The sequence below is a fragment of the Heterodontus francisci genome, chromosome 6, assembly GCF_036365525.1.
Source record: "Heterodontus francisci isolate sHetFra1 chromosome 6, sHetFra1.hap1, whole genome shotgun sequence".
Taxonomy (NCBI): domain Eukaryota; kingdom Metazoa; phylum Chordata; class Chondrichthyes; order Heterodontiformes; family Heterodontidae; genus Heterodontus; species Heterodontus francisci.
The window spans coordinates 54,730,409-54,755,444 of record NC_090376.1 but is presented as its reverse complement, the minus strand read 5'-3'; the positions used below and the strand labels follow the sequence as shown (position 1 = coordinate 54,755,444).

Here is a 25,036-nt window from a genome sequence, read left to right as displayed (position 1 = left end):
ATTTGATCGAGTTTTTTGAGGAAGTGATGAAGATGATTGATGAGGGAAGGGCAGTGGATGTTGTCTGTATGGACTTTAATAAAGACTTTGACAAGGTCCCGCATGGCAGACTGGTACAAAAGGTGAAGTCACACGGGATCAGAAATGAGCTGGCAAGATGGATACAGAACTGGCTCAGTCACAGAAGACAGAGTGTAACAGTGGATGGGTGTTTTTCTGAGTGGAGGGATGTGACTAGTGGTGTTCCGCAGGGATCAGTGCTGGGACCTTTGCTGTTTGTAGTCTATATATATATATATGATTTGGAGGAAAATGTAGCTGGTCTGATTAGTAAGTTTGCGGACGACACAAAGGTTGGTGGAGTTGTGGATAATGATGAGGATTGTCAGAGGATACAGCAGGATATAGATCGGTTGGAGACTTGGGCGGAGAAATGGCAGATGGAGTTTAATCCGGACAAATGTGAGGTAATGCATTTTGGAAGGTCTAATGCAGGTGGGAGGTATACAGTAAATGGCAGAACCCTTAGGAGTATTGACAGGCAGAGAGATCTGGGCGTATAGGTCCGCAGGTCACTGAAAGTGGCAACGCAGGTGGATAAGGTAGTCAAGAAGGCATATGGCATGCTTGCCTTCATCGGTCGGGGCATAGAGTATAAAAATTGGCAAGTCATGTTGCAGCTGTACAGAACCTTAGTTAGGCCACACTTAGAATATTGCGTGCAATTCGAGTCGCCACACTACCAGAAGGACGTGGAGGCTTTGGAGAGGGTACAGAGGAGGTTTACCAGGATGTTGCCTGGTCTGGAGGGCATTATTTATGAGGAGAGGTTGGAAAAACTCGGATTGTTTTCATTGGAACGACGGAGGTGGAGGGCCAACATGATAGAGGTTTACAAAGTTATGAGCAGCATGTACAGAGTGGATAGTCAGAAGCTTTTCCCCAGGGTGGAAGAGTCAGTTACTAGGGGACATAGGTTTAAGGTGAGAGGGGCAAAGTTTAGAGGGGATGTGCGAGGCAAGTTTTTTACACAGAGGGTGGTGAGTGCCTGGAACTTGCTGCCAGGGGAGGTGGTGGAAGCAGATACGATAGCGACGTTTAAGAGACATCTTGACAAATATATGAATAGGATGGGAATAGAGGGATATGGGCCCCGGAAGTGCAGAAGGTGTTAGTTTCGGCAGGCTTCAAGATCGGCGCAGGCTTGGAGGGCTGAATGGCCTGTTCCTGTGCTGTACTGTTCTTTGTTCTTTGTACACAGAATTCAGAAATGTTGTAAGCAGTGAAGAGGATAGCAGCAGACTTAAGGAGGATATAGACAAATTGGTGAAATGAGAAAACACATGACTATGAAATTTAATACAGAGAAGTGTGAAGAGGCAATAAATGTCTCCTCCCACAGTTGATTCTTTACATTTGTATTACATTAGTTTCAATCCTGATAGCTGAGTTTTTAAGCTCCTTGTTAAGGGTTTTCCACTTCTGTGCTCACAAGGCTGCAGTTCTCCACTCATGCCATTTTCCACTCATTATTTAATGTCAAAAATGTGTTGGCTGGTGATCAAAGAGGCAGAAACTCTTGTCCTTGTAGCTTTCTCTGTCACAAGACAGACAAAACCCTTCTGTTTTTAATCTCAGAAGGAAGCAATTTACTTGTAAGAGCAACCAATACAACTGTGTCAAACTGGACAGTGCAGGCAGCTATTTTCAGAAAGCCCTCCCTATAGTCTCACTGGCCCTCACTGAGAGCAAGAGCAGAGATTTAAAAAGAGTGGGAGCAGTGAGCCAGAACAAAGATCTCAGTCAAAGTATGACATCACGGGAAACCAGGTAAGTGGTTGGTGAGTATTTCTCTCTTTTTCTCTGTAAACTAGTGCATTTGTTGAAACTAGGAGCTGGGAAATTAAAGATTTCAATCAGGGTAAGTATAACAGGTGAATTAATAATAGTATTAGCACAAAGCAAGTTTAGAGGCATTAATTAAAATTAGTAGTTTAAACAAGGTACTAACTAGATTCTTGAAGAGGGAATAGAGATTATTTAAATCATGGTTGGGCAGCTGCAACCTATTGCTTGCTATTCCTGTGCCATGAGAACTTTAGGGCACTTCATGTGTTATGACCTCAGAGATCGTTAACATGAAAAATATGAGATATGAAACCCCAGGAAGGGAGTATCAGGATTTTGTTCCAGCAACAGTGAAGGAACGGCAATATATTTCCAAGTTAGGATGGTGTGTGGCTTGCAGGAGAACTTGCAGATGGTTGTGTTCCCATGCGTCTGCTGCCCACTGGCTTTCTAGGTGGAAGAGGTCATGGGTTTAGAAGGCGCTGTCGAAGGAGGCGTGGTGAGTTGCTGCAGTGCATCTTGTATGTGGTACACACTGCTGCCACGGTGGAGGGAGTGAATGTTGAAGGTGGTGGAAGGGGTGCCAATCAAGCAGGCTGCTTTGTCCTGGCTGGTGTCGAGCTTCTTGAGTGTTGTCAGAGTTTCACCCATGCAGGCAAGTCCAGAGTATTCCATCACACTCCTGACTTGTGCCTTGTGGATGCTGGACAGGCATTGGGGAGACAGTAGGTGAGTTACTATCTGCAGAGCTCCCAGTCATTGACCTACTCTTGCAGCCACAACATTTATGTGGCTGGTCCAGTTCAGTTTCTGGTCAATGGTGGCCCCCAGGATGTTGATAGTGAGGGAATCAGCAATGGTAATGCCCTTGAATGTCAAGGGGACATGGTTACATTCTCTCTGAGATGGTCATTGCCTAGCAGTTGTGTGGCGTGAATGTAACTTGCCACTTATCAGCGCAAGCCTGGATGTTGCCCAGGTCTTGCTGCATTTGGACACTGGCTGTTTCAGTATCTGTGGAGTCGCGAATGGTGCTGAACATTGTGCAATCATCAGCGAACATCCCCACTTCTGACCTTGTGATGGAGGGAAGGTCATTGATGAAGCAGCTGAAGATGTTTGGGCCTAGAACACTACCCTGAGGGTCTCCTGCAGTGACATCCTGGGACTGAGATGATTGACCTCTAACAACCACTAACATCGTCCTTTGTGCTAGGTATGACTCCAACCATTGGAGAGTTTTTCCCCTGATTCCCATTGACTCCAGTTTTGATAGGGCTCCTTGATGCCATACTCGGTCAAATGTTGCCTTGATGTCAAGGGCGTTCACTCTCACCTCACTTCTGGAGTTCAGCTCTTTTGTCCGTTTTTGAACCAAGGCTGTAATGAGGTCAGGAGCTGAGTGGCTCTGGCTGAAGCCAAACTGAGTGAGAGTGAGCAGGTGCCACTTTATAGCACTGTCGACGACCCCTTCCATCATTTTGATGATGATTGGGAGTAGACTGATAGGTTAGTCTTTGGCCAGGTTGGATTTGTCTTGCTTTTTGTGCACAGGACATACCTGGGCAATTTTCCACATTGCTGGGTAGATGCCAGTGTTTGTAACTGTACTGAATCAGCTTGGCTCGGGGCGCATCTAGTTCTTGAGCACAAAGCTTCAGTACTATTGCCAGAATGTTCTCGGGGCCCATAGCCTTTGCAATATTGGCTTCCAACAACCACAACCATCATCTTTTGTGCTAGGTATGACTATTTGTAAAAGGCAGATCGTGCTTGACTAATCTAATTGAATATTATGATGAGAAGGTTGATGAAAAGATTGCAATAGATGTTGTCTAAATGGATTTTAAGAAGGTGTTTGACAAAGTACCACATAAAATGCTGGTTAACAAAATTGAAGCTCATGTACTAGAAGGGTTACTTTCAGCTGGAATTTAAAAAATTGGCTTAAGGACAGAAAGCAGTGTGTCATGGTAAATGGTTTTTCAGACTGGAAGATGGTAGACAGTGATGTTCCCCAAGGGTCAATGCTAGGGCCACTGCTTTTTTTGATATACCTAAATGACTTGGATATTGGAATAGAGAGCAAAATTTGCCAATGATACCAAACTCAGAGGTACGGCAGGCTATGAGGATGATAGCAATCAACTGCAGTAGGACATAAGCAAGGCAGATGGAATTTAATAGAGAGAAGGGTGAGGTGATGCATTTTGGCAGAAGGGATAGGGAGCGGTAATATATACTTAATGGCACAGTTCTGAAGAGTGCAGGGACAAAGGGATCTGGGGGTTCATGTGCATAGACCTTTGAAGGTGGCAGGACATATTGAGAGAGGAAATAGCAGAGCATATGGGATATTGGGCTTCATAAATAAAGGTATTGAGTGCAAAAGCAAGGAAGTTCTGCTGAACCTTTATAAATCTCTGGTTAGGCCACAATTAGAGTATTGCGTCCAATTCTGGTCACCACACTTTTGGAAAGATATGAGGGTCCTTAAGAGGGTGCAGAGGAAATTTACCAGAATGGTTCCGGGGATGAAGGATTTTAACGACAAGGTTAGGTTGGAGAAGATCAGGTTGTTCTCCTTGGAGCAAAGGAGATTGATTGGAGATTTGATAGAGGTGTACAAGATTATAATAGGTTTAGTCAAGGTAGACAAAGGAAAGCTGTTCCTGTTAGCTGATCGTCCAAGGACCAGGGGACACAATCATTTTTTCAAGAGATGCAGGGGGATGTGAGGAAGAATTTTTTTTTTTTTACGCAGCAATTGGTAATGACCTGGAACACTCTGCCTACGAGGGTGGTAGAAGCGGCGACAGTGCATGATTTCAAAAGAAAATTGGATGGGCACTTGAAGAAAATAAATCTGCAGGGCTACAGGGGTAGAGCAGGGAAATGGGACTGACTGGATAGCTCTACAGAGAGCCAACATGGACTCGATGGGCCGAATGGCCTCCTTCTGTGCCATAATGACTGACTTTAGTATTGTGTTAATTTTTCAGACATTTCTCTAATCTAAAGATTTATTTCAAGGTTTTAGAACAAAGGCTTTCAGCTATTGTGAATTCAAAGGTGAGTAACCAACTAAAATGGTACTCCCGTAGTTTCAATTTTAATTTTGGTTTGAATTTTATTCATGTTGCACACAAGTGATTGGAATTGCATGTAGCTTCCTATTGAGGACTAGGTTCAACAGGAACTTGGTGTAACTTCTCAACTAAGGATAAACCAGAATGAAACATACAGGCAGGTTATACATACAATTGCAATATGTGTATAATTTCATGTAATTATTTTTGTTTTGAATATGTGCTAACTCTTATTGTTTTGTTGCTTAAATATCTGAGCAAATTATGTGGGCCAGTCTCAAAATACGCAGCCTTACAGAGAAATATGATTGCAACCTACATAAATAAAATTCTTTTGTAGATTCGAATTTTTTTTAGTAAATAATTCGCTATTGGCAAACAATGCAACAAATTCTTGTACATAAAATAAATTCTTAAGTATAGATGGTGGTACTTAGCTAATTCTGGACTACTGAACTAATGTAGTGGTTACATTTATCAGCTTTACAAGTGCAATTTTTTTTTTATTTCAACAGTGAAAGCTGCATCACTGCATCAAAATGGTGTGTGCAAATTTGAACTATTAACAGGGGTCAAGATGGCTTTTTCATCCATTGCAGAAATCCAATCTGGAAGCAAACTATAGCCTTAAATACAGGCAGTTAGGCAGGGTAACCTTACCTTGATCAGGTAGTCTGTAGTTTAGCCACCAAGCTAGTCGCAGTCTTCCAAAATTGTTGCAGTAGTCTAATTGTAATTGCGAGCAAGTACAGCTGACAAATGTATCTGCTTCACTCATAGGTGCTTGTGAAGGAACCTTGGCTTGCTCCACCTGTCATCTAATCTTTGAGGAGCCTATCTACCAGAAGCTGGATTGCATCACTGATGAAGAATTGGATATGTTGGACCTAGCCTATGGTCTCACTGAGACGTAAATATTATTTTAAATTTATTACAAATCCCCATATTAATATATCTAAATCTAATTATTACAGCAGCAATAATTGCATTTATGTATTGCATCCAAGATAAGTTCCAAGGTGTTTTTGAAAATTGGCATAGGGAAAACTGATGTTGGGCCAGGAGGGGAGAGGTTGGAAAGAGTGACTGGGAATTTGTTGAAAGGCATCTGGCTTGAAAATGTACTTTAAAGGTGGAGCGAGAGAGGCAGAGAGGTTTCATGAGGGAGTTCTTGAAGGTAGCACTGAGACAGCCGGGAGGATATGCACAAAAAGGAAAAAGTCAGAAGATTGCAGTCTCAAAAAGGGGATATAGGACTGGAGGAGATCGTAGTGATTCAGTGCGGTATGGTACATGGAGGGATTTATAGAGGAGGATAAAGTTTCAAATTACTTCATTGGGTGATGGAACTTATGTAGTTAAGGAGGATGGGTGACTGTGACTTAGTGCCGGAGGATACGTGCAGCAGAGTTTTGGTCAAGTTGGAGGCAAAAGTCGGTGGTGTTTCAAAAATGGAACTAAGCTGTCCTGGTGATAGGATGTGGGGTTTAAAGCACAGCTCAAGGTTGAATAGGACACCTATTTTGCTACCCAAACTAGAATCAGTGGACAATGATTTAAAGAAAGGAGACTCTGGTTCAACATCTGGAGAAATAGAAAGACTTACACCACTGAGTTTACTGCTGCCAAGTTTTTTTGTTAGGTTTCTAAGTATTAGTAGAGCTTAGATATTCAAAAATTGAGTTTATTTCTGGGTCTTTTACAGAACACCAGTTTTGTGTGGGTCTAACATTGCTTTTACAAATTGTTGCATTACTTCTGGTGGATCAGGAGTTAGCTTCAGAAGTATTAGAGCACCCAATCCTGAGAACGGGTTGGTTTGACTATGCACTCTCAGTGGGATGCATTCTGTTACCTACAACTTCAGACAGTTTCATTTCTTCATGCATGGAGAAGGTATGGAACTGTTTTGTTAACGTTTGATTTTTAAAAATTTGTGCTTAGGATGTAGAAAATGGGGCAGGGTCATATTTATTGCCCATCACCGGTTTCGCTGAGAAGATGGGGGTGGGCCTTCTTCGCTAACCACAGCAGTCCTTTTGATGATACTCCTACAGTTCTTTGGTGAGCTGCATTGTATCCTATAGAATGTACATACTGCAGCCACATTGCACCAATGGTGAAGGGAATAGACATTGATTCCATTGTCAAGGACACCAATCAAGTACCCTGTTCTGTCCTGGATGGCGTTGAGCTACTTTCAAGGCATTCAAAAGGGAATTAGACAGTTACCTGAAACGGAAGAATATACAGGGTTATGGGGAGAAGGCGTGGGAATGGCATTAAATGAAATGCTCACTCGGAGAGCTGGTGCAGACACAATGGGCTGAATGGCCTCTTTCTGTGCTGTAATGCTTCTGTGAGTGTTGTTGTGCCTGCACCCATCCAGCTGAGCATTGAGTACTTCTTCACATTCCAGACCGTAGTCTTGTAAATGACAGAAAGGCTTTGAGGGCTTAGGAGATGAGCCACTCGTAACAGAGAACCAAGTCCTGCTCATGTAGTGTTCTTGTTGCTAGTCCAGCTCAGCTTCTGTTAAGTAGTGATCCCCAAGATGTGAATGGTAGGAAATTCTGTGATGGTGGTGCCATTGAAGGTCATTCGGAAATGGCTGGGATTTATCTTGTTCCTAATGGTCACTACCCAGCACTTGTAGCCCAAATCTGGAATGTTATCCAAACCCTGTTGTAGGCTGGAATGGGCTGCTTCATTATCAGAGGAGTTCTGATTAGAGCTGAACATTGTGGAATTGTCAGCAAACAGGCCCACTCCTAAATGTCTGACAGTGGAAAGGTCCTTAATGAAGCAACTGAAGATGGTTGGGCTGAGGACACTTTCTTGAGGAACTTGTGCAACAACATCCTGGGGTTGTGAGACTGACCTTTGACAACCATCTTGCTTTGCCTTAGGTATAACTTTAGCCATTGGAAAATTTTTCCTTTGCTCAATGATCTCAGTTTTGCTGGGAAACCTTGATGCCATCGTCAGCTGAATGCTGCATTGATGTTGAGGGAAGCTACTCTCAGTTCTTCTTTGGCATTCAGCTCTCTCGTTCATGTCTAGATCTAGGCTGGGATGAAGTCTGGAGCTGAGTGGTTCTGATGGAACCTGAACTGAGTAGGTGTTGCACGATGGTAGTATTGATGTCTCTATTCATCACCTTACTCATGTTTGGGAGGAGGCTGAGAGGGCACTAATTAGCTGAGTTAGATTTGTCCTTTTTTTGTAGACAGGATATATCTGGGCAATCTTCCACATTGTAAGGTAGATGCCAGTGCCATAGCTGTGCTGGAACAACTTGGTTAGGTGAGTGGCTAGTCTGGTGCACAGATGCTCATCACCATCACTGGGATATTGTCAATGCCTATAGTCTTTACTGTGCCCAGTGAAATCATCTGCTTCTTAATGCCATATGGAATGAACCAAATTGGCTGAAACTGTTATCTACGAGGGAGGGGGAGATCGAGGACGCCAAATGGGATCATCTAGTTGGCACTTTTGTTTGAAGACACATTAGCCTTGTCTCTTGCATTCGCACGTTGGGCTTCACCATGGTTGAGAATGGGAATATTCATGGAGTCCCCTCATCCTGTTAGTTGCCTGGTTATCCACCACCATTTTCAACTGGATGTGGTAGGGCTAGAGAGCTTTGCACTGATGTGTTGATTGTGGGACCACTTAACTTTCTTGCCTATATCAGTTGCTTTGATGTTTAGCATGTATGTTGCGATGTGTAGTAGCTTCACAAGTTTCGTACCTCATTCTAAGGATACCCATCTCTGGTTTGATGGTGTGTTTGTATTCCTTGTTAAATTTTTTACAGAAAAATTAAACCTAATAAATGTGAGACTCAGGTATTTTTGCTAATTTTGAGATTTTATCATTCCACCTTCCTCTCGCAAATTACAGCAGCAAGGCTAATGCTGTACAAATAAAATGTAATGGAGCTAGTTTTACGAAGGCTGTCTCAAACATCACTGTATCCGGTTTCATTTTGGCCATCGATTCGGAACACCAGGATGCTGTGCCACAGTGTAACGGAATACAGCTTTGTTCAGGCAAAGACTGATTTCCCAATCTCAGCTGTCTCATTGCGGGGTGATAATGCTTTCCCAGATGTTGGAGGAGGAGAAAAGATAAGAGGAATGGTCATTCATGGCTGTTCAGCTGACATTTCAGAGCAGCAGATTGATTGATGAGAACAGGTGCACATCCGTTGAAGGCAAGGAGAAGATAAAATTAAGCCCCCTGGAGGAAAGCTGAAGTTTGGGATGCAGTACATAATCAGAAGCAACCTGAATAAATATGTCAGGACCTCATTACAGTCACAAACCACAAAAGTGCAAATTGTAAATTTTATACTAAGATATATTTTATAATTTTTAAGGTATTTGAATGTTGGGCAAGACTAGTTGCCACATTTTTGCTTTATATATCAATGTAATTATTTTCTTCCTATTTACATCCTTCCATCAGTTTTCATTGAATTTTTTTAATATATGGTTTTGAATCTTTTTAAAAAAGGAGACATATTCCTCTAACTTAAAATACTCTGAGGATTTGTTTAAGCTGACAGTTACATATGGCAAATGTCTGAATGTGAGATTAACTGTTTAATTTAAGTGAATTATGGTTGCCTCAAGAATGGCCATTCTTACCTATGTCATGGTAGGCTGTGGCAAATTCTCTTTTCTTATCGACATGGAAAAATACCAGTAGAAATAAAAACGATGGTTCACGGTATGTAGATATGACCTCATTTAAATGATTGTTACAAAATTACTTTTTTTTAAAAGTAGAACTGCTCCAGTTATAAATGGAATATAACGTATGAAACATCTCAACATGATCATAATTCATTGGTAGTTTTGTTACTCGTGTCCATTCGGCCTGTGTTGTGGCGACATTTATCATGGCTGGTTGGGGCTGACCTGTATTTGAAAAGTCTAATCGCTTTAAAGGAAAATTTAGTGGATGTTCTGAACATCAAAGCTACTTTGTCCAAACACTTTTATATAGCATTTTAAGATGCAATTGGTAACAGTTTATAGAGATTGAATGTGGATTTTTACATGTTTGCTGGAATATTGAAGTAATTTTTTTTCAATAAAGCCAGGCTGACATTGCATATATCATCAGAATTATTATGACAGTCCAGTACTTGAAGAATCAGCTGCTTGGAATATTTCCCAAAATAACACTTTGCAATAAGCCAGAAAGATATTTTACTGCATCAAAATTACTGATGTGGATGCTTAGCTAAAGGTTCTTCTGTGTTGCTTTAAAATATTATTGAATTTGATTTCAGATCTCGTTTGGGTTGCCAGATCTGCCTTAAGAAGTGGATGGATGGGATGACTGTAGAAGTACCAAATGATGTTGCTGATGCTAGGCAAACCAAGGACTTTGGCTCGTGCTCCTAAAGGAATTAAATTACAAAATCCACATGACTAAAGAAAACATTCAGTTCTCTTCAATAATTAAAGTGTGATTTATTGTTTTAGAGAATAAAATCTTCAGTATAACTGGATTGCTTAATATTGTATATATCAATAGATTCTCTATTTTAATTTCTTGTGAAGAATAGCCACCGACATCACATCATGCCACACTAATTCAGATATGTACCTTGATAAACTGCTTAACAGAGCAACTACTGAATACAATATGTATAATTTAAAGAAAACAATTTAAATATTACTGTTTGAAAAAGAGGTTTGTAAATGTCCTTGAAGTGCATTATTATTTTATTAAGTGCTGGAATTCTAAGGAATGCTGTTGGAAATTTTGGAAATCTTGTCAACTTTTGACTAACTCCAGGTGGAAGTGGCTAAGGGTATTGAATTTCCAATCAAATTTCATGAGTTGTTACATACATTCAATTACATTTACAGTTTTCAAGAGACTTGTAGTTGATAAACTCATTGAGTATATTTCACGCGAGACTAGTGCACCACTAAGCCCCCGTGATATTTTGTGCAAGGACTCAATTAAATGAAGGGGGCGGAACAGCCACCCCTGATGATGTAGAGGGGGTGGTCGCTCCGGCAACAGCGTCCGACGCCAACGCACAGGCGCTGGCGTCATTTTTAAAGGGCTTCAAACCCTTCAGCCGAATTTACATTTTAAAGAAACATTACTTTCACGTTGATTGTAAAAAAAAAAATTCAATAAAAGCTGAAAGCCCTTCTACACCTCCCCACCCCCCAAACCAATGGCCACACACTTTATTCCCAAGCCAAACTTTCCTCTCCAAACTTAGTCACCTTTGCCCTTCAACCCCTTTCCAACATCCCCTCAGTCAATGGAAACTGTTTTCTCCTCTTTCCCCCCCCCCAGCCCCCAACCCTGGATATTTTACTCCTCCTCCCTTCCAACCAGTTTCGCGCCTCGAATCTCTGGAATATTGGGATGGCTGTTGGGACAAGTTAGGTTCTTTTGCATTTATTTAAATTTATTTTAATATGTAAATGAAGGCTCTGCTGCCAAGCGGTGGAGGGGCTGCACCGAAAAACATTGACTTTGACTGAAGCTGTGTTCATGGCATGCCAAAGGAATTTCAGTTTTGAGGTTGAATTGCCCCCTTACAAATATCAGTTGACATATTCATGTTGATTACTTTTATTGTTTTAACTCTATCAGTGATAAGTAGACCAATAGAACAAATGCCCTTCTTGAGGTGAAGACTAGATGGTAGTGTTCGTTGTTTTCATTTGGGAACGCAGCCATTGTTGAAGTGCCGCATTCTGGTTTGTACACAAATATACCCATTCCTCCTGCAATAATTTCCCTGCCCATTTGTCAATGATGATCAGCCCTTTGAAACAGTGAAACATGTTGTAATTCATGCACACCCCAGTTGTTTTAAATATAGGTGAACAGGCTGGGGATCTTTTCTTTAGAAAAGAGAAGGCTGAGGAGTGACCTACTAGAGGTTTTTGAAATTATGAATGACTTGAAAGGGTAGACTTAACGATGATGATTCCATTAGTGGGGGAGTCCAAAACACAGGGACATAGATAGTAGTTATTAATAAATCCAATAAGGAATTCAGGAGAAACCTTTTTCCCAGAAAGTGGTTAAAATGTGGAACTTGCTACTACTTGGAGTAGTTGAGACAAATAACATAGATGCGCTTAAGGGGACCAACAATACCACCACCAACAACTTATAGAGCATCTGTAACATAATAAACCATCCCATATGCTTCACAGAAGAATTATCAAACAAAATTTGACACCAAGTTACATAAGGAGATATTGGGACAGAAGACCAAAAGCTTGGTCCAAGAAGTAGATTTTAAACTAGCATCCTAAGAGAAAAGAGAGGCAAAGGAGTTTAGGGACGGAATTCTAGAGCTTGGGGCCTTTGCAGCTGAAGGCGCAGCCGCCAACGGTGGAGTAATTAAAATTGAGGATGCTCTCGAGTCTAGAATTTGAAGGAGCGTGGATATCTCAGGTTCGTGGGACTGGAAGAGATTACAAAGATAGGGAGAGACGAGGCCATGGAGGGATTTGAAAGTAAGGATGAGGAGGGTGGTCGCATAGTGGTAATGTTACTGGACTAGTAATCCAGAGGCCTGGACAAATGCTATGGAGACGAGATCAGATGCCACCATGGTAGCTGGGGGAGTTTAAATTCAATTAATTGATAAATTGGAATAAAAATGCTAGTCTCATTAATAATGAACATGACGCTACCAGATTGTTGTAAAAACCCATCTGGTTCACGTATGGCCTTCAGAGGAGGAAATATGCCATCCTTATCTAGTCTGGCCTATATATGACTCCAGATCCACAGATTCTCTTTTTTTTTGTTTGGCCTCTGAAATGGTCCAGCCAGCCACTCAGTTATGTCAAACTGCTACAGAAAAAGCACTGTAGGGGTGGCTACATCATGTGGACTGCAGAAGTTCAAGAAGGTGGCTCACCATCACCTTTTCAAGGGCAATTAGGAATGGGCAATAAATGGTGGCCTTGCCAGCGACGCTCACATCCCAAGAACAATTTTTAAAAAATAAAGGCGTTGCTTATCTGGGAGCCAGTGTCGGTCAGTGAGCACAGGGGTAATGAGTGTATAGATCTCAGTATGTGTTAGGAAACGGGGAGCAGAGTTTTGGATGACCTCAAGTTTATGGAGGCTAGTATGTTGGAGGCCAGCTGGGGGTGTTGAAATAGTCGGGTCTAGAGGTAACAAAGGCATGGATGAAGGTTTCAGCAGCAGATGATAAGTATGTGAGGGAGAAGGGTATGCTGATAGGGTTAGATGAAATAGGATAGGAGGATAAACACCTGCATAGACCATTTGGGCTGAATGGCCTATTTCTATGCTGTAAATATAATTCAAGCAATTGTATGTAAGTGAGTTGCAATCTTTCACTTGTCAGATGAGGCACTGTAAAAGCAGGGACTATGATATAAGATTTTATTTCACAAGATGCCAGATCCCTTATTTTCCATTCTATTGTAAGGAATATTACAGCCATATAACTGTTATGAGAGGATATTAATGAACATTTTGAAATCTTGCTTCTTCCCTTCTGCCCCTTTCCTCCATATCTCTCCATTGCCTATGTGAGTGTGATAAGTAATAACAACTCCAATATTTTCTTACACTTGCAAAACCGATTATTTGCAGATGATTTTTGCAAAGAGACTATAAAGGAGCTCATTGGAAGGGTCCTTAATTTTGGTACTTGTATAAAGGGTGTTCTTTTCGTATCCTGTTACGAGGTTGTCTTTATGTGGATTAACTTTATAAACTGTGGTTAGATCACAATTCAAAACTCATGCAAAAATAGTGTCTAGCAAAAGGACAAATTAAATACTTAAAAATAATTGCTAACTGGAGACAAATCTTCAGTTTTTTTAATTGTGTCTGTCACTTGACTCATTTGATTTCATCATATTCGTTGGTTTCTGGAGTTTCTTTCCTTAAAAAAAAAGTCTTTAAATACTAGCAGGAAATTTTTTTTTTCAATACTTGCTTTTCATTTGAAAATATAATTGCTTTTGATACACATCAAAGTACTACCCTTGCAAATCCTCTTTGTTACTTCATGTTAATTGAAATTAGATTTACTGTGATTATAGTAGTTAAACCTGTGGATAAGGCTATTAATATAATGCTTATATGAATTCATTAACTTTAACGTCTAAGTAATTCCTTTCATTCAGTATGACTCATATTTGGAACTGTACAGAATGAGTAATTGAACCTGTCTTTTCCTATTCCTTGGGACCACGCATTCATGCTCTAATGCTTAGTGCCAGTAAGTCATCTTTGCTAACTGTTTCTGATGAATAGACATTAGTTCCCTGTATATGCTTATTATTTATGTGGGGCTGTTTGAACTACCATAACTCCCATATATTACCCAAAGTTTTAGGTGTATGAAGTAAGGTTTAAAATAGAAAAGATACTGAAGTATATTTCTAATAATCTAGCGAACAAAGTGATTTTCCATTACAATGCAAGTGGTAACTATCTGCATTGCAAACTGAATTAAAGAAAGCAATTAATGGACTGCAATTTAATTGTTAAGATAATAATGAAGCTCTACAGCACTCAGATTTTGGAATGTGAAATAAAGGTGGACTTTTTCCATTGTTACCCAAAAGAATCCTGGAAAAGGTAGCCCCAATTCTATCCCAGTATTTCTCTATAAATAGAATCCTTTAACACATGCCCGTTTATTTTGCTTAGTATGAAATGTATATAGAAATACATGTTGCTGAATTTTGTGCCAAAACCTTCAGAGGAAATTTAGGTTCCACACAGGAACTTCATGAAAGAAATAGCATAATCTATCAATTATTAAAAAAGACACAAATTTCACACAACTACAAACTGAGGTTGTTTGAGTTCAAATAATCATTTGATAAGTTATTTAGACAGCTTTTGCATGGGAAAACCTTCCCCATTACACAGAGCCTCTGGTCTCCTGATCAGGTATGAAAACAGGGTTCTGTGCCTAAAATGCAAGCTTTGATTAGAGGAGTGTACCTTAGCCACCAGCAATGATCATCAACGTCCCTGTAATATCTAGATAAGAAGTTGGATTGCCAGAATCTGTCAAGTCCAAAGGACAGAAAAGGCGGAATATAGGGGCTCCTTTTGTCAGATACCTGAAGGTCATAGCTTACAGAACCAGCAGTGAACCAGAGTGTCCTGATCTGGAGGGTTTTTTTTGTACAAGAACAGAATGTCTTCTAGCCCTTTTCAAATAAGTTACTGATTCTCAAATAACATTTATTGGAATATTCAAATTGTGTTTAACTTGTTAAATCACACTTTAAAAATACACACATATATCAAATGTACTGTAATACTAAATGAAATTTTTTGTACATTTTGTCATAAATTAGGCACCATAACTCTTTTGGTCAATATACAATAAATTTGTCTCCTCAATAACAAAGTTTAAGGTTTCTGTCATATAACCGCTACAAAGTCTATAAAAAGGAATGAAACCAGACGGAACACACGGCATCGACCTAGGCACCGGAAACGACAACGGCAACCCAGCCCTGTCGACCCTGCAAAGTCCGCCTTTCTAACATGTGGGAGCTTGTGCCAAAGTTGGGAGATCTGTCCCACAGACTAATCAAGCAACAGCCTGACATTGTCATACTCACGGAATCATACCTTACAGACAATGTCCCAGACACTGCCATCACCATCCCCGGGTATGTTCTGTCTCACCGGCAGGACAGACCCAGCAGAGGTGGTGGCACAGTGGTATACAGTAGGGAGGGAGTTGCCCTGGGAGTCCTCAACATCGACTCCGGACCCCATGAAGTCTCATGGCATCAGGTCAAACATGGGCAAGGTAACCTCCTACTGATTACCACCTACCGCCCTCCCTCAGCTGATGACTCAGTACTCCTCCATGTTGAACACCATTTGGAGGAAGCACTGAGGGTGGCAAGGACACAAAATGTACTCTGGGTGGGGGACTTCAATGTCCATCACCAAGAGTGGCTCGGTAGCACCACTACTGACTGAGCTGGCCGAGTCCTAAAGGACATAGCTGCTAGACTGGGTCTGCGGCAGGTGGTGGGGGAACCAACGCGAGGGAAAAACATACTTGACCTCGTCCTCACCAATCTGCCTGCCGCAGATGCTTTTGTCCATGACTGTATTGGTAGGAGTGACCACCGCACAGTACTCGTGGAGACGAAGTCCCACCTTCACATTGAGGATACTGTCCATCGTGTTGTGTGGCACTATCATCGTGCTAAATGGGATAGATTTCGAACAGATCTAGCAATGCAAAACTGGGCATCCATGAGGCGCTGTGGGCCATCAGCAGCAGCAGAATTGTACTCATCCACAATCTGTAACCTCATGGCCCAGCATATCCCCCACTCTACCATTACCATCAAGCCAGGAGACCAATCCTGGTTCAATGAAGAGTGCAGGAGGGCATGCCAACAGCAGCACCAGGCATACCTTAAAATGAGGTGTCAACCTGGTGAAGCTACAACCCAGGACTACTTGCATGCCAAACTGCGGAAGCAGCATGCAATAGACAGAGCTAAGCGATCCCATAACCAACGGATCAGATCTAAGATCTGCAGTCCTGCCACACCCAGCTGTGAATGGTGGTGGACAATTAAACAACTAACTGGAGGAGGTGGCTCCACAAATATCCCCATCCCCAATGATGGGGGAGCCCAGCACATCAGTGCGAAAGATAAGGCTGAAGCATTTGCAACAATCTTCAGCCAGAAGTGCCGAGTTGATGATCCATCTCGGCCTCCTCCTGAAGTCCCCAGCATCACTGATGCCAGACTTCAGCCAATTCGATTCACTCCGCGTGATATCAAGAAACAACTGAAGGCACTGGATACTGCAAAAGCTATGGGCCCTGACAATATTCCGGCAATAGTACTGAAGACCTGTTCTCCAGAACTTGCCGCACCCCTAGCCAAGCTGTTCCAGTACAGCTACAACACTGGCATCTACCCTGCAATGTGGAAAATTGCCCAGGTATGTCCTGTACACAAAAAGCAGGACAAGCCCAACCCGGCCAATTACCGCCCCATCAGTCTACTCTCAATCATCAGTAAAGTGATGGAAGGCGTCATCAACAGTGCCATCAAGCAGCACTTGCTTAGCAACAACCTGCTCAGTGACGCTCAGTTTAGGTTCCACCAGGGCCACTCAGCTCCTGACCTCATCACAGCTTTGGTTCAAACATGGACAAAAGAGCTGAACTCAAGAGGTGAGGTGAAAGTGACTGCCCTTGAGATCAAGGCACCATTTGACCGAGTATGGCATCAAGGAGCCCTAGCAAAACTGAGGTCAATGGGAATCAGGGGGAAAACCCTCCACTGGCTGGAGTCATACCTAGCGCAAAGGAAGATGGTTGTGGTTGCTCCAGGACATCACTGCAGGAGTTCCTCAGGGTAGTGTCCTAGGCCCAACCATCTTCAGCTGCTTCATCAATGACCTTCCTTCAATCATAAGGTCAGAAGTGGGGATGTTCGCTGATGATTGCACAATGTTCAGCACCATTCGTGACTCCTCAGATACTGAAGCAGTCCATGTAGAAATGCAGCAAGACCTGGACAATATCCAGGCTTGGGCTGATAAGTGGCAAGTAACATTCGTGCCACACAAGTGTCAGGCAATGACCATCTCCAACAAGAGAGAATCTAACCATCTCCCCTTGACATTCAACGGCATTACCTTCACTGAATCCCCCACTATCAACATCCTATAAGTTACCATTGACCAGAAACTGAACTGGAGTAGCCATATAAATACCGTGGCTACAAGAGCAGGTCAGAGGCTAGGAATCCTGAGGCAAGTAACTCTCCTCCTGACTCCCCAAAGCCTGTCCACCATCTACAAGGCACAAGTCAGGAGTGTGATGGAATACTCTCCACTTGCCTGGATGGGTGCAGCTCCAACAACACTCAAGAAGATGGACACCATCCAGGACAAAGCAGCCCGCTTGATTAGCACCCCATCTGCAAACATTCACTCCCTCCATCACTGACGCATGGTGGCAGCAGTGTGTACCATCTACAAGATGCACTGCAGCAATGCACCAAGACTCCTGAGACAGCACCTTCCAAACCCGTGACCTCTACCAACAAGAAGGTCAAGGGCAGCAAATGCATGGGAACACCACCATCTGCAAGTTCCCCTCCAAATCACACACCATCCTGACTTGGAATTATATCGCTGTTCATTCACTGTCGCTGGGTCAAAATCCTGGAACTCCCTTCCAAACAGCACTGTGGGTCTACCTACCCCAAATGGACTGCAGCGGTTCAAGAAGGCAGCTCACCACCACCTTCTCAAGGGCAATTAGGGATGGGCAATAAATGCTGGCCTGGCCAGCGACGTCCACATCCCATGAATGAATAAAAAAAAAAGTCTGATGCTTTTAAAAAGAAATATGCAAACAAATTAAAAGCAAAACTGTTCGGTATAACTTGCTTACATTCTTAATTCACCTGGAGGGCATCATCTTCAGGCAGTAGAATGTAGCAGCTCTGATCAAAGAAGCAATGCTGAATGTTGGGAATTTTCTATATATAAGAAGTGTATCACTGAGAGGTTCTCATTCATCATTCACAGCCTCTTTCACCACATAAAATGTAGGTATTTGCACTGTTCTGCTTCATTGTTTTTTTGTCAACTGTATCTTGTACATCAAACTGAATTTTTTAAATATTTTAAAATTCCTTTCAATGCTGAATTTCCATTCCATGGCATACCACATGAAACCATGTACTGTCATTGCATCTATATTGTATTAAGGTGTAATGTAGAATCAGCAGTGAAATTCCTTGTCAAATATACTCTTCTCACGAGTATAAAGGTTATAATTTAAGTTTAAAGAAAGTGCTAGCAGGACATCAGATACTTCTCAACGTTACAGATTTTGCCTGTATCAGGATAATAACATTTTGTATTGATATTTTCCAGAAATTGAGTTGTGACAACAATTCATTAAAACTTTTATAGAATTTTAAAAGATTCATTATTTCAGAGGTGTTGAGCATTGAAACACTAGTGCTTAGCACCAGAGTGGAGGGATGCAGACTCTTGTCCTCAAGCCTCTTAGTTCCCATCTTAGCTGTGCTATATTGGGTGGGACTAGACTGGAAACCAACTGTAGTAAATTTGATGGAGCTTAGGGGTAATAAAAAGATAAGGGAAAATAATTTTGTTTCACTCTGGAATTCATTTTCATTTCTGAGTACACATTTTATTATGCACCCCTTCACTATAACTTGCTGTGATAAGTCGTGACCTCTGATATAACATTCATTGCTTCTGGCTCCCACTCTATTATAGACACCACATGAGATCCTGTCTATGAATGACCCTCACTATAAACCTTTTGTGTGATTCCTGAATAGTGGATTGTGTATTTCAACTTAGTTTTTCATTGCTTAGTGATTGCTTCCTAGTAAATTCTGTTGTACATGTCAGCATAGTGTTTTCTCAGTGCAACTGGAATTTAATTTCCTATTTTTGTTGCCTTCTATTCTCCCCCCTCTCAGCCCTGTTTATTTAAAACTCTAGCAGTAGAACTGGAATTTCAGCTTAGAGCATTGAAAGTGAATATCAATCTTGATTTGTTTGAGCAAACCTATCCCCACTGCAAACAATTAAACAGTTTGTTTTCGAATAGAAAATAATAATGCAATCTATTGCAACTCCCAATTAGTTATTTAAAAGCAAGATCTATACTTTTGATTACTTTAAAGGGTAAATATATTGTTCAACATGGTATTGAGTTATGTAGATCAGGAAAACCTCTGGTTCAATCATTGATCAGTGCCTGTTTAATTGATCTAAGGTTAGTAGCAAGGGTACGAGAATTGGCTGAAATGCACTTGGGCTAGGAAGAAAAAGTCAATTACGATTTCTGATCCTGATTGCGATCCATTAGCCTTTTCTTAAAAACCCATCTGAAGTTCAAATTATAATTGGATTGTGCGTGGTTATGATGCACCGCTGAGAATATTCTGTTGACCATGTCCAGAATTGCTTAGGTAAGATATTAGAGGGCAGCTGTCCCCAGTGTACCAGTACCATAATCCTCTGAGTCACTTAAGGAAAGGAGACACCAAGGGATGTAGAATAAAAGGAATGAAGTAAAAATGGAGTATGTACAGATCATCTGTGATTTAACTTGAGTAGCAGGACAGACTTGAGGGGCTGAACTGCTTACACTTTTCCTTTTGTATTTATTGTGTATTTGTACAAAAACAAACTGCCATGGTCCACTTGTACTGCTGCATCAGGGACCCAGAAATTTCTAGGCCACCCGGTCAAGCTTATTGACAGTTAATTCACTGAAGCAAGTACTTTGTTACTTACCTCCAGCTCCCACAGCCCACTTTGCAATTTTCATAGTCAGCTTTTTAAAGGCTAATTACCAAGCACACCAGCACATTGCTGCCATTTTGCAAGGGACTAATGCCAATGACTCCTCCAATGGATATACATGAAAGCTGACGTATGAAATTCCAATGTAAATAAATTAGATATTGCCATTACAGAGACTTGGTTACAAGGTGACCAAAGTTGGGAAATATAAATTCCAGGATAGGGAACATTTTGACAGGCTGAATGGAAAAAGAGAAGACGAAATCCTGATAACGAAGGATGACTTAAGGACAGAAGGATGAAAGGATCTTGGCTCAGAAGATCAGGAAGATCAGGAAGATCAGACTATTATTTAAATGGAGAGAGACTCTAAAAAAGTGCAGCACAGAGGGATCTGGGTGTTCTTGTGCATGAAACACAAAAAGTTAGCATGCAGGTGCAGCAAGTAATTAAGAAGGCAAATGGAATTTTGGCCTTTATTGCTCGGGGGGTTGAAGTTTAAAAATAGGGAAGTCTTGTTACAACTGTACAGGGTGTTGGTGAGGCTGCAGCTGGAGTACTGTGTACAGTTTTGGTCCCCTTATTTAAGAAAAGATATACTGACATTGGAGACAGTTCAAAAGAGATGCACTAGGCTGATTCCTGGAATGAAGGGGTTGAATTATCAAGAACGGCTGAACAGGTTAGGCCTCTATTCATCAGAGTTAGAAGAATGAGGGGTGATCTGAATAAAATGTACAAGATTCTGAGGGGGTTTGACAGGGTATTCTTTCTTCTTTCTTTGGCCTCCTTATCTCGAGAGACAATTGGTAAGCGCCTGGAGGTGGTCAGTGGTGTGTGGAGCAGCGCCTGGAGTGGCTATAAAGGCCAATTCTAGAGTGACAGGCCCTTCCACAGGTGCTGCAGAAAAATTTGTTTGTCGGGGCTGTTACACAGTTGGCTCTCCCCTTGCGCATCTGTCTTTTTTCCTGCCAACTGCTAAGTCTCTTCGACTCGCCACACTTTAGCCCCGCCTTTATGGCTGCCCGCCAGCTCTGGCGAACGCTGGCAACTGACTCCCACGACTTGTGATCAATGTCACAGGACTTCATGTCACGTTTGCAGACGTCTTTAAAGTGGAGACATGGATGGCTGGTGGGTCTGAAACCAGTGGCGAGCTCGCTGTACAATGTGTCTTTGGGGATCCTGCCATCTTCCATGCGGCTCACATGGCCAAGCCATCTCAAGCGCTGCTGACTCAGTAGTGTGTATAAGCTGGGGGTGTTGGCTGCCTCGAGGACTTCTGTGTTGGAGATATGGTCCTGCCACCTATTGCCAAGTAGTCTCCAGAGGCAGCGAAGATGGAATGAATTGAGACGTCGCTCTTGGCTGACATACGTTGTCCAGGCCTCGCTGCCATAGAGCAAGGTACTGAGGGCACAGGCTTGATACAGTCGGACTTTTGTGTTCCGTGTCAGTGCGCCATTTTCCCACACTCTCTTGGCCAGTCTGGACATAGCAGTGGAAGCCTTTCCCATGCGCTTGTTGATTTCTGCATCTAGACACAGGTTACTGGTGATAGTTGAGCCTAGGTAGGTGAACTCTTGAACCACTTCCAGAGCGTGGTCGCCAATATTGATGGATGGAGCATTTCTGACGTCCTGTCCCGTGATGTTCATTTTCTTGAGGTTGATGGTTAGGCCAAATTCGTTGCAGGCAGCCGCAAACCTGTCGATGAGACTTTGCAGACACTCTTCAGTGTGAGATGTTAAAGCAGCATCGTCAGCAAAGAGGAGTTCCCTGATGAGGACTTTCCGTACTTTGGACTTCGCTCTTAGACGGGCAAGGTTGAACAACCTGCCCCCTGATCTTGTGTGGAGGAAAATTCCTTCTTCTGAAGACTTGAACGCATGTGAGAGCAGCAGGGAGAAGAAAATCCCAAAAAGTGTGGGTGCGAGAACACAGCCCTGTTTCACGCCACTCAGGATAGGAAAGGGGTCTGATGAGGCGCTGCTATGTTGAATTGTGCCTTTCATATTGTCATGGAATGAGGTGATGATACTTAGTAGCTTTGATGGACATCCGATCTTTTCTAGTAGTTTGAAGAGACCACGTCTGCTGACGAGGTCAAAGGCTTTGGTGAGATCAATGAAAGCAATGTAGAGGGGCATCTGTTGTTCGCGGCATTTCTCCTGTATCTGACAAAGGGAGAACAGCATGTCAATGGTCGATCTCTCTGCATGAAAGCCACACTGTGCCTCAGGGTAGACGCAGTTGGCCAGCTTCTGGAGCCTGTTTAAAGCGACTCGAGCAAAGACTTTCCCCACTATGCTGAGCAGGGAGATTCCACGGTAGTTGTTGCAGTCACCGTGGTCACCTTTGTTTTTATAGAGGGTGATGATATTGGCATCGCGCATGTCCTGAGGTACTGCTCCCTCGTCCCAGCACAGGCAAAGCAGTTCATGTAGTGCTGAGAGTATAGCAGGCTTGGCACTCTTGATTATTTCAGGAGTAATGCTGTCCTTCCCAGGGGCTTTTCCACTGGCTAGTGAATCAATGGCATCACTGAGTTCTGATTTTGTTGGCTGTACGTCCAGCTCATCCATGACTGGTAGAGGCTGGACTGCATTGAGGGCGGTCTCAGTGACAACATTCTCCCTGGAGTACAGTTCTAGGTAGTGCTCAACCCAGCTGTCAATTTGCTTGCGTTGGTCAGTGATTATGTCCCCTGATTTAGATTTGAGGGGGACGATCTTCTTGATGGTTGGCCCAAAAGTTCTCTTAATGCCATCATACATTCCTCTGATGTTTACAGTGTCGGAGGCCAGCTGAATATGACTGCATAGGTGTTGCCAGTAGTCATTTGCGCAGCGACTGGCTGTTCTTTGTGCAGTGCTTCTGGCTGCTTTAAATGCTACGGATGTTAACTCGCTGGGGGCTTTCTTGTAGTTCAGCAGTGCAATGCGCTTAGCGGCTCTGACAGGTTCCGGCTCTTCAATATGAGATTGAAGCCAGTCTGCATTCCTCTTCACACGTTTGCCGTAGGTGGTCAAAGCTGACTCATAGATGGCGTCTCTGAGGTGGGCCCACTTGGTCTCAGAATCCCCTGTGGGAGTGTTTTGAAGGGCAGTTACAAGTGAATTTAGAAATTTTTGTAACAGCTGTGGGTGAGTAATTCTGCTCGTGTTGATGCGCGGGTGGCCCTTCTGCTTGGAATTATGCAATTTCTTTGGTCTGAGTCTAACCTTGCTGCACACCAGGGAGTGGTCGGTGTCGCAGTCTGCACTGTGGAAGCTGCGTGTGATTTGAACACTGTTTAAGGAGGCTCGCCTTGTGACGAGGTCTAGCTGGTGCCAACGACGCGATCTTGGGTGCCTCCATGAAACCTGGTGACAGGGTTTATTGTGAAAGAATGAGTTGGTGATGCAGAGGTTATGATAGGTACACAACTCAAGCAGTCTTTGTCCATTCTCATTCATCCTTCCAACGCCATAGCGCCCAAGGCAGGAGGGCCATGAGTCATGGTCGGCCCCAACCCTGGCAGGGTATATGTTTCCACTAGTGGGGGAATTATGAACTAGGGGACATAGTTTCAGAATAAGGGAACACTCATTTAAAACTGAGATGCGAAGGTATTTCTTCTCTCAGAGGGTAGTGAATGTTTGGATTTCTCTACCCTGGAGAGTTGTGGAGGCTAGATCACTGAAAGTATTTAAAGAGGAGGTAGATAGATTTTTGAAATATCAGGTAGTTGAAGGCTCTGAGGCGCTGGCACGAAAGAGGAGTTGAGGTCTGGGGCAGATCAGCCATGACCTTATAGTGAATGGCGAGGCAGGCTTGAGAGGGTGAATGGCCTACTCCTGCTCCTATGTTCCTAACATTTGCATGATGCAGAATATCTAAGTATGATCCTCGGAGTCAGGAAACAATTATCACAAGGCTCCATTCCTCCTTTGTGCCTCGCTTGGTAATTTGGTAACAAATATACTTATCATAATACACAGTGCAGAACTGTTCCATCCAGTTGACATAAAACAGCTTCCTTTGCTGTAAAATACAAAAATATATGTAGTGGATAAAATTATAGAATGAATTTGAGTGTAGGCATTTGTTATAAATAATAATCATCCATTTAAAGGGCAGACCCTACATTTTTTATCAATTCATTTGCAATCTTGGCCTACCAGCCCATAGATCAGAGTTCAGTTTTGGGAGCCAACTTGTTTCTAACCTTAGAATTGCAGTCAGTGTCACTTTTGATGGTTCGCACATCGACTGATTTTTTTCTCGTTTGAAGATATGTTGTATAAAGCCTTACCTAACTAAAGCTCAGTCTACTTGATAAATAGGTTAAGCACTGTTTGACATTCCCAGCTCTGTAGATAATGAAAATCATTTCATTATTTTCAGCTGCCATCTTGTGGTTTCAAATTGCTCATTGCCAATATATTTAATATTGTCACTGCAAAAGCAGGGAACTTTGTTTTGCAGTAAGGATTAAATATATATTGGCACAACTATAATGGAAGCTTTCATTTTCAATTCTGTACTTATTAATGGAGTCCATGGAAGCTTAGCAAAAAGGGGACAATGTGTCTTTAGTTGAATTATGTGAGCCACCAAATCAGGATTATGTTCTCACCTATATTTGCAGATCACAGAAAGTCACTTTTCCCCATAAATTTTCTAGTCCTTTTTCTTCAAGGTGCTTACTCGTGTGGGAACACAGTCCTGTGCTTGTTTGTCAGCCATCCTCCGAT

General features: G+C 42.4%; 1 protein-coding gene across 1 annotated transcript in view; it reads left to right on the top strand.

Moving 5' to 3' along the window:
* LOC137371318 (adrenodoxin-like) overlaps positions 1–14,463 on the top strand; it is a 60,221-nt gene extending 45,758 nt beyond the window's left edge. Inside the window, 2 exon segments of the mRNA XM_068033702.1 lie at positions 5,718–5,847; positions 10,246–14,463. Coding sequence (XP_067889803.1) covers positions 5,718–5,847; positions 10,246–10,360 — 245 coding nt within the window. The 3' untranslated portion in view covers positions 10,361–14,463.
* The last annotated feature ends 10,573 nt before the right edge of the window (positions 14,464–25,036 follow it).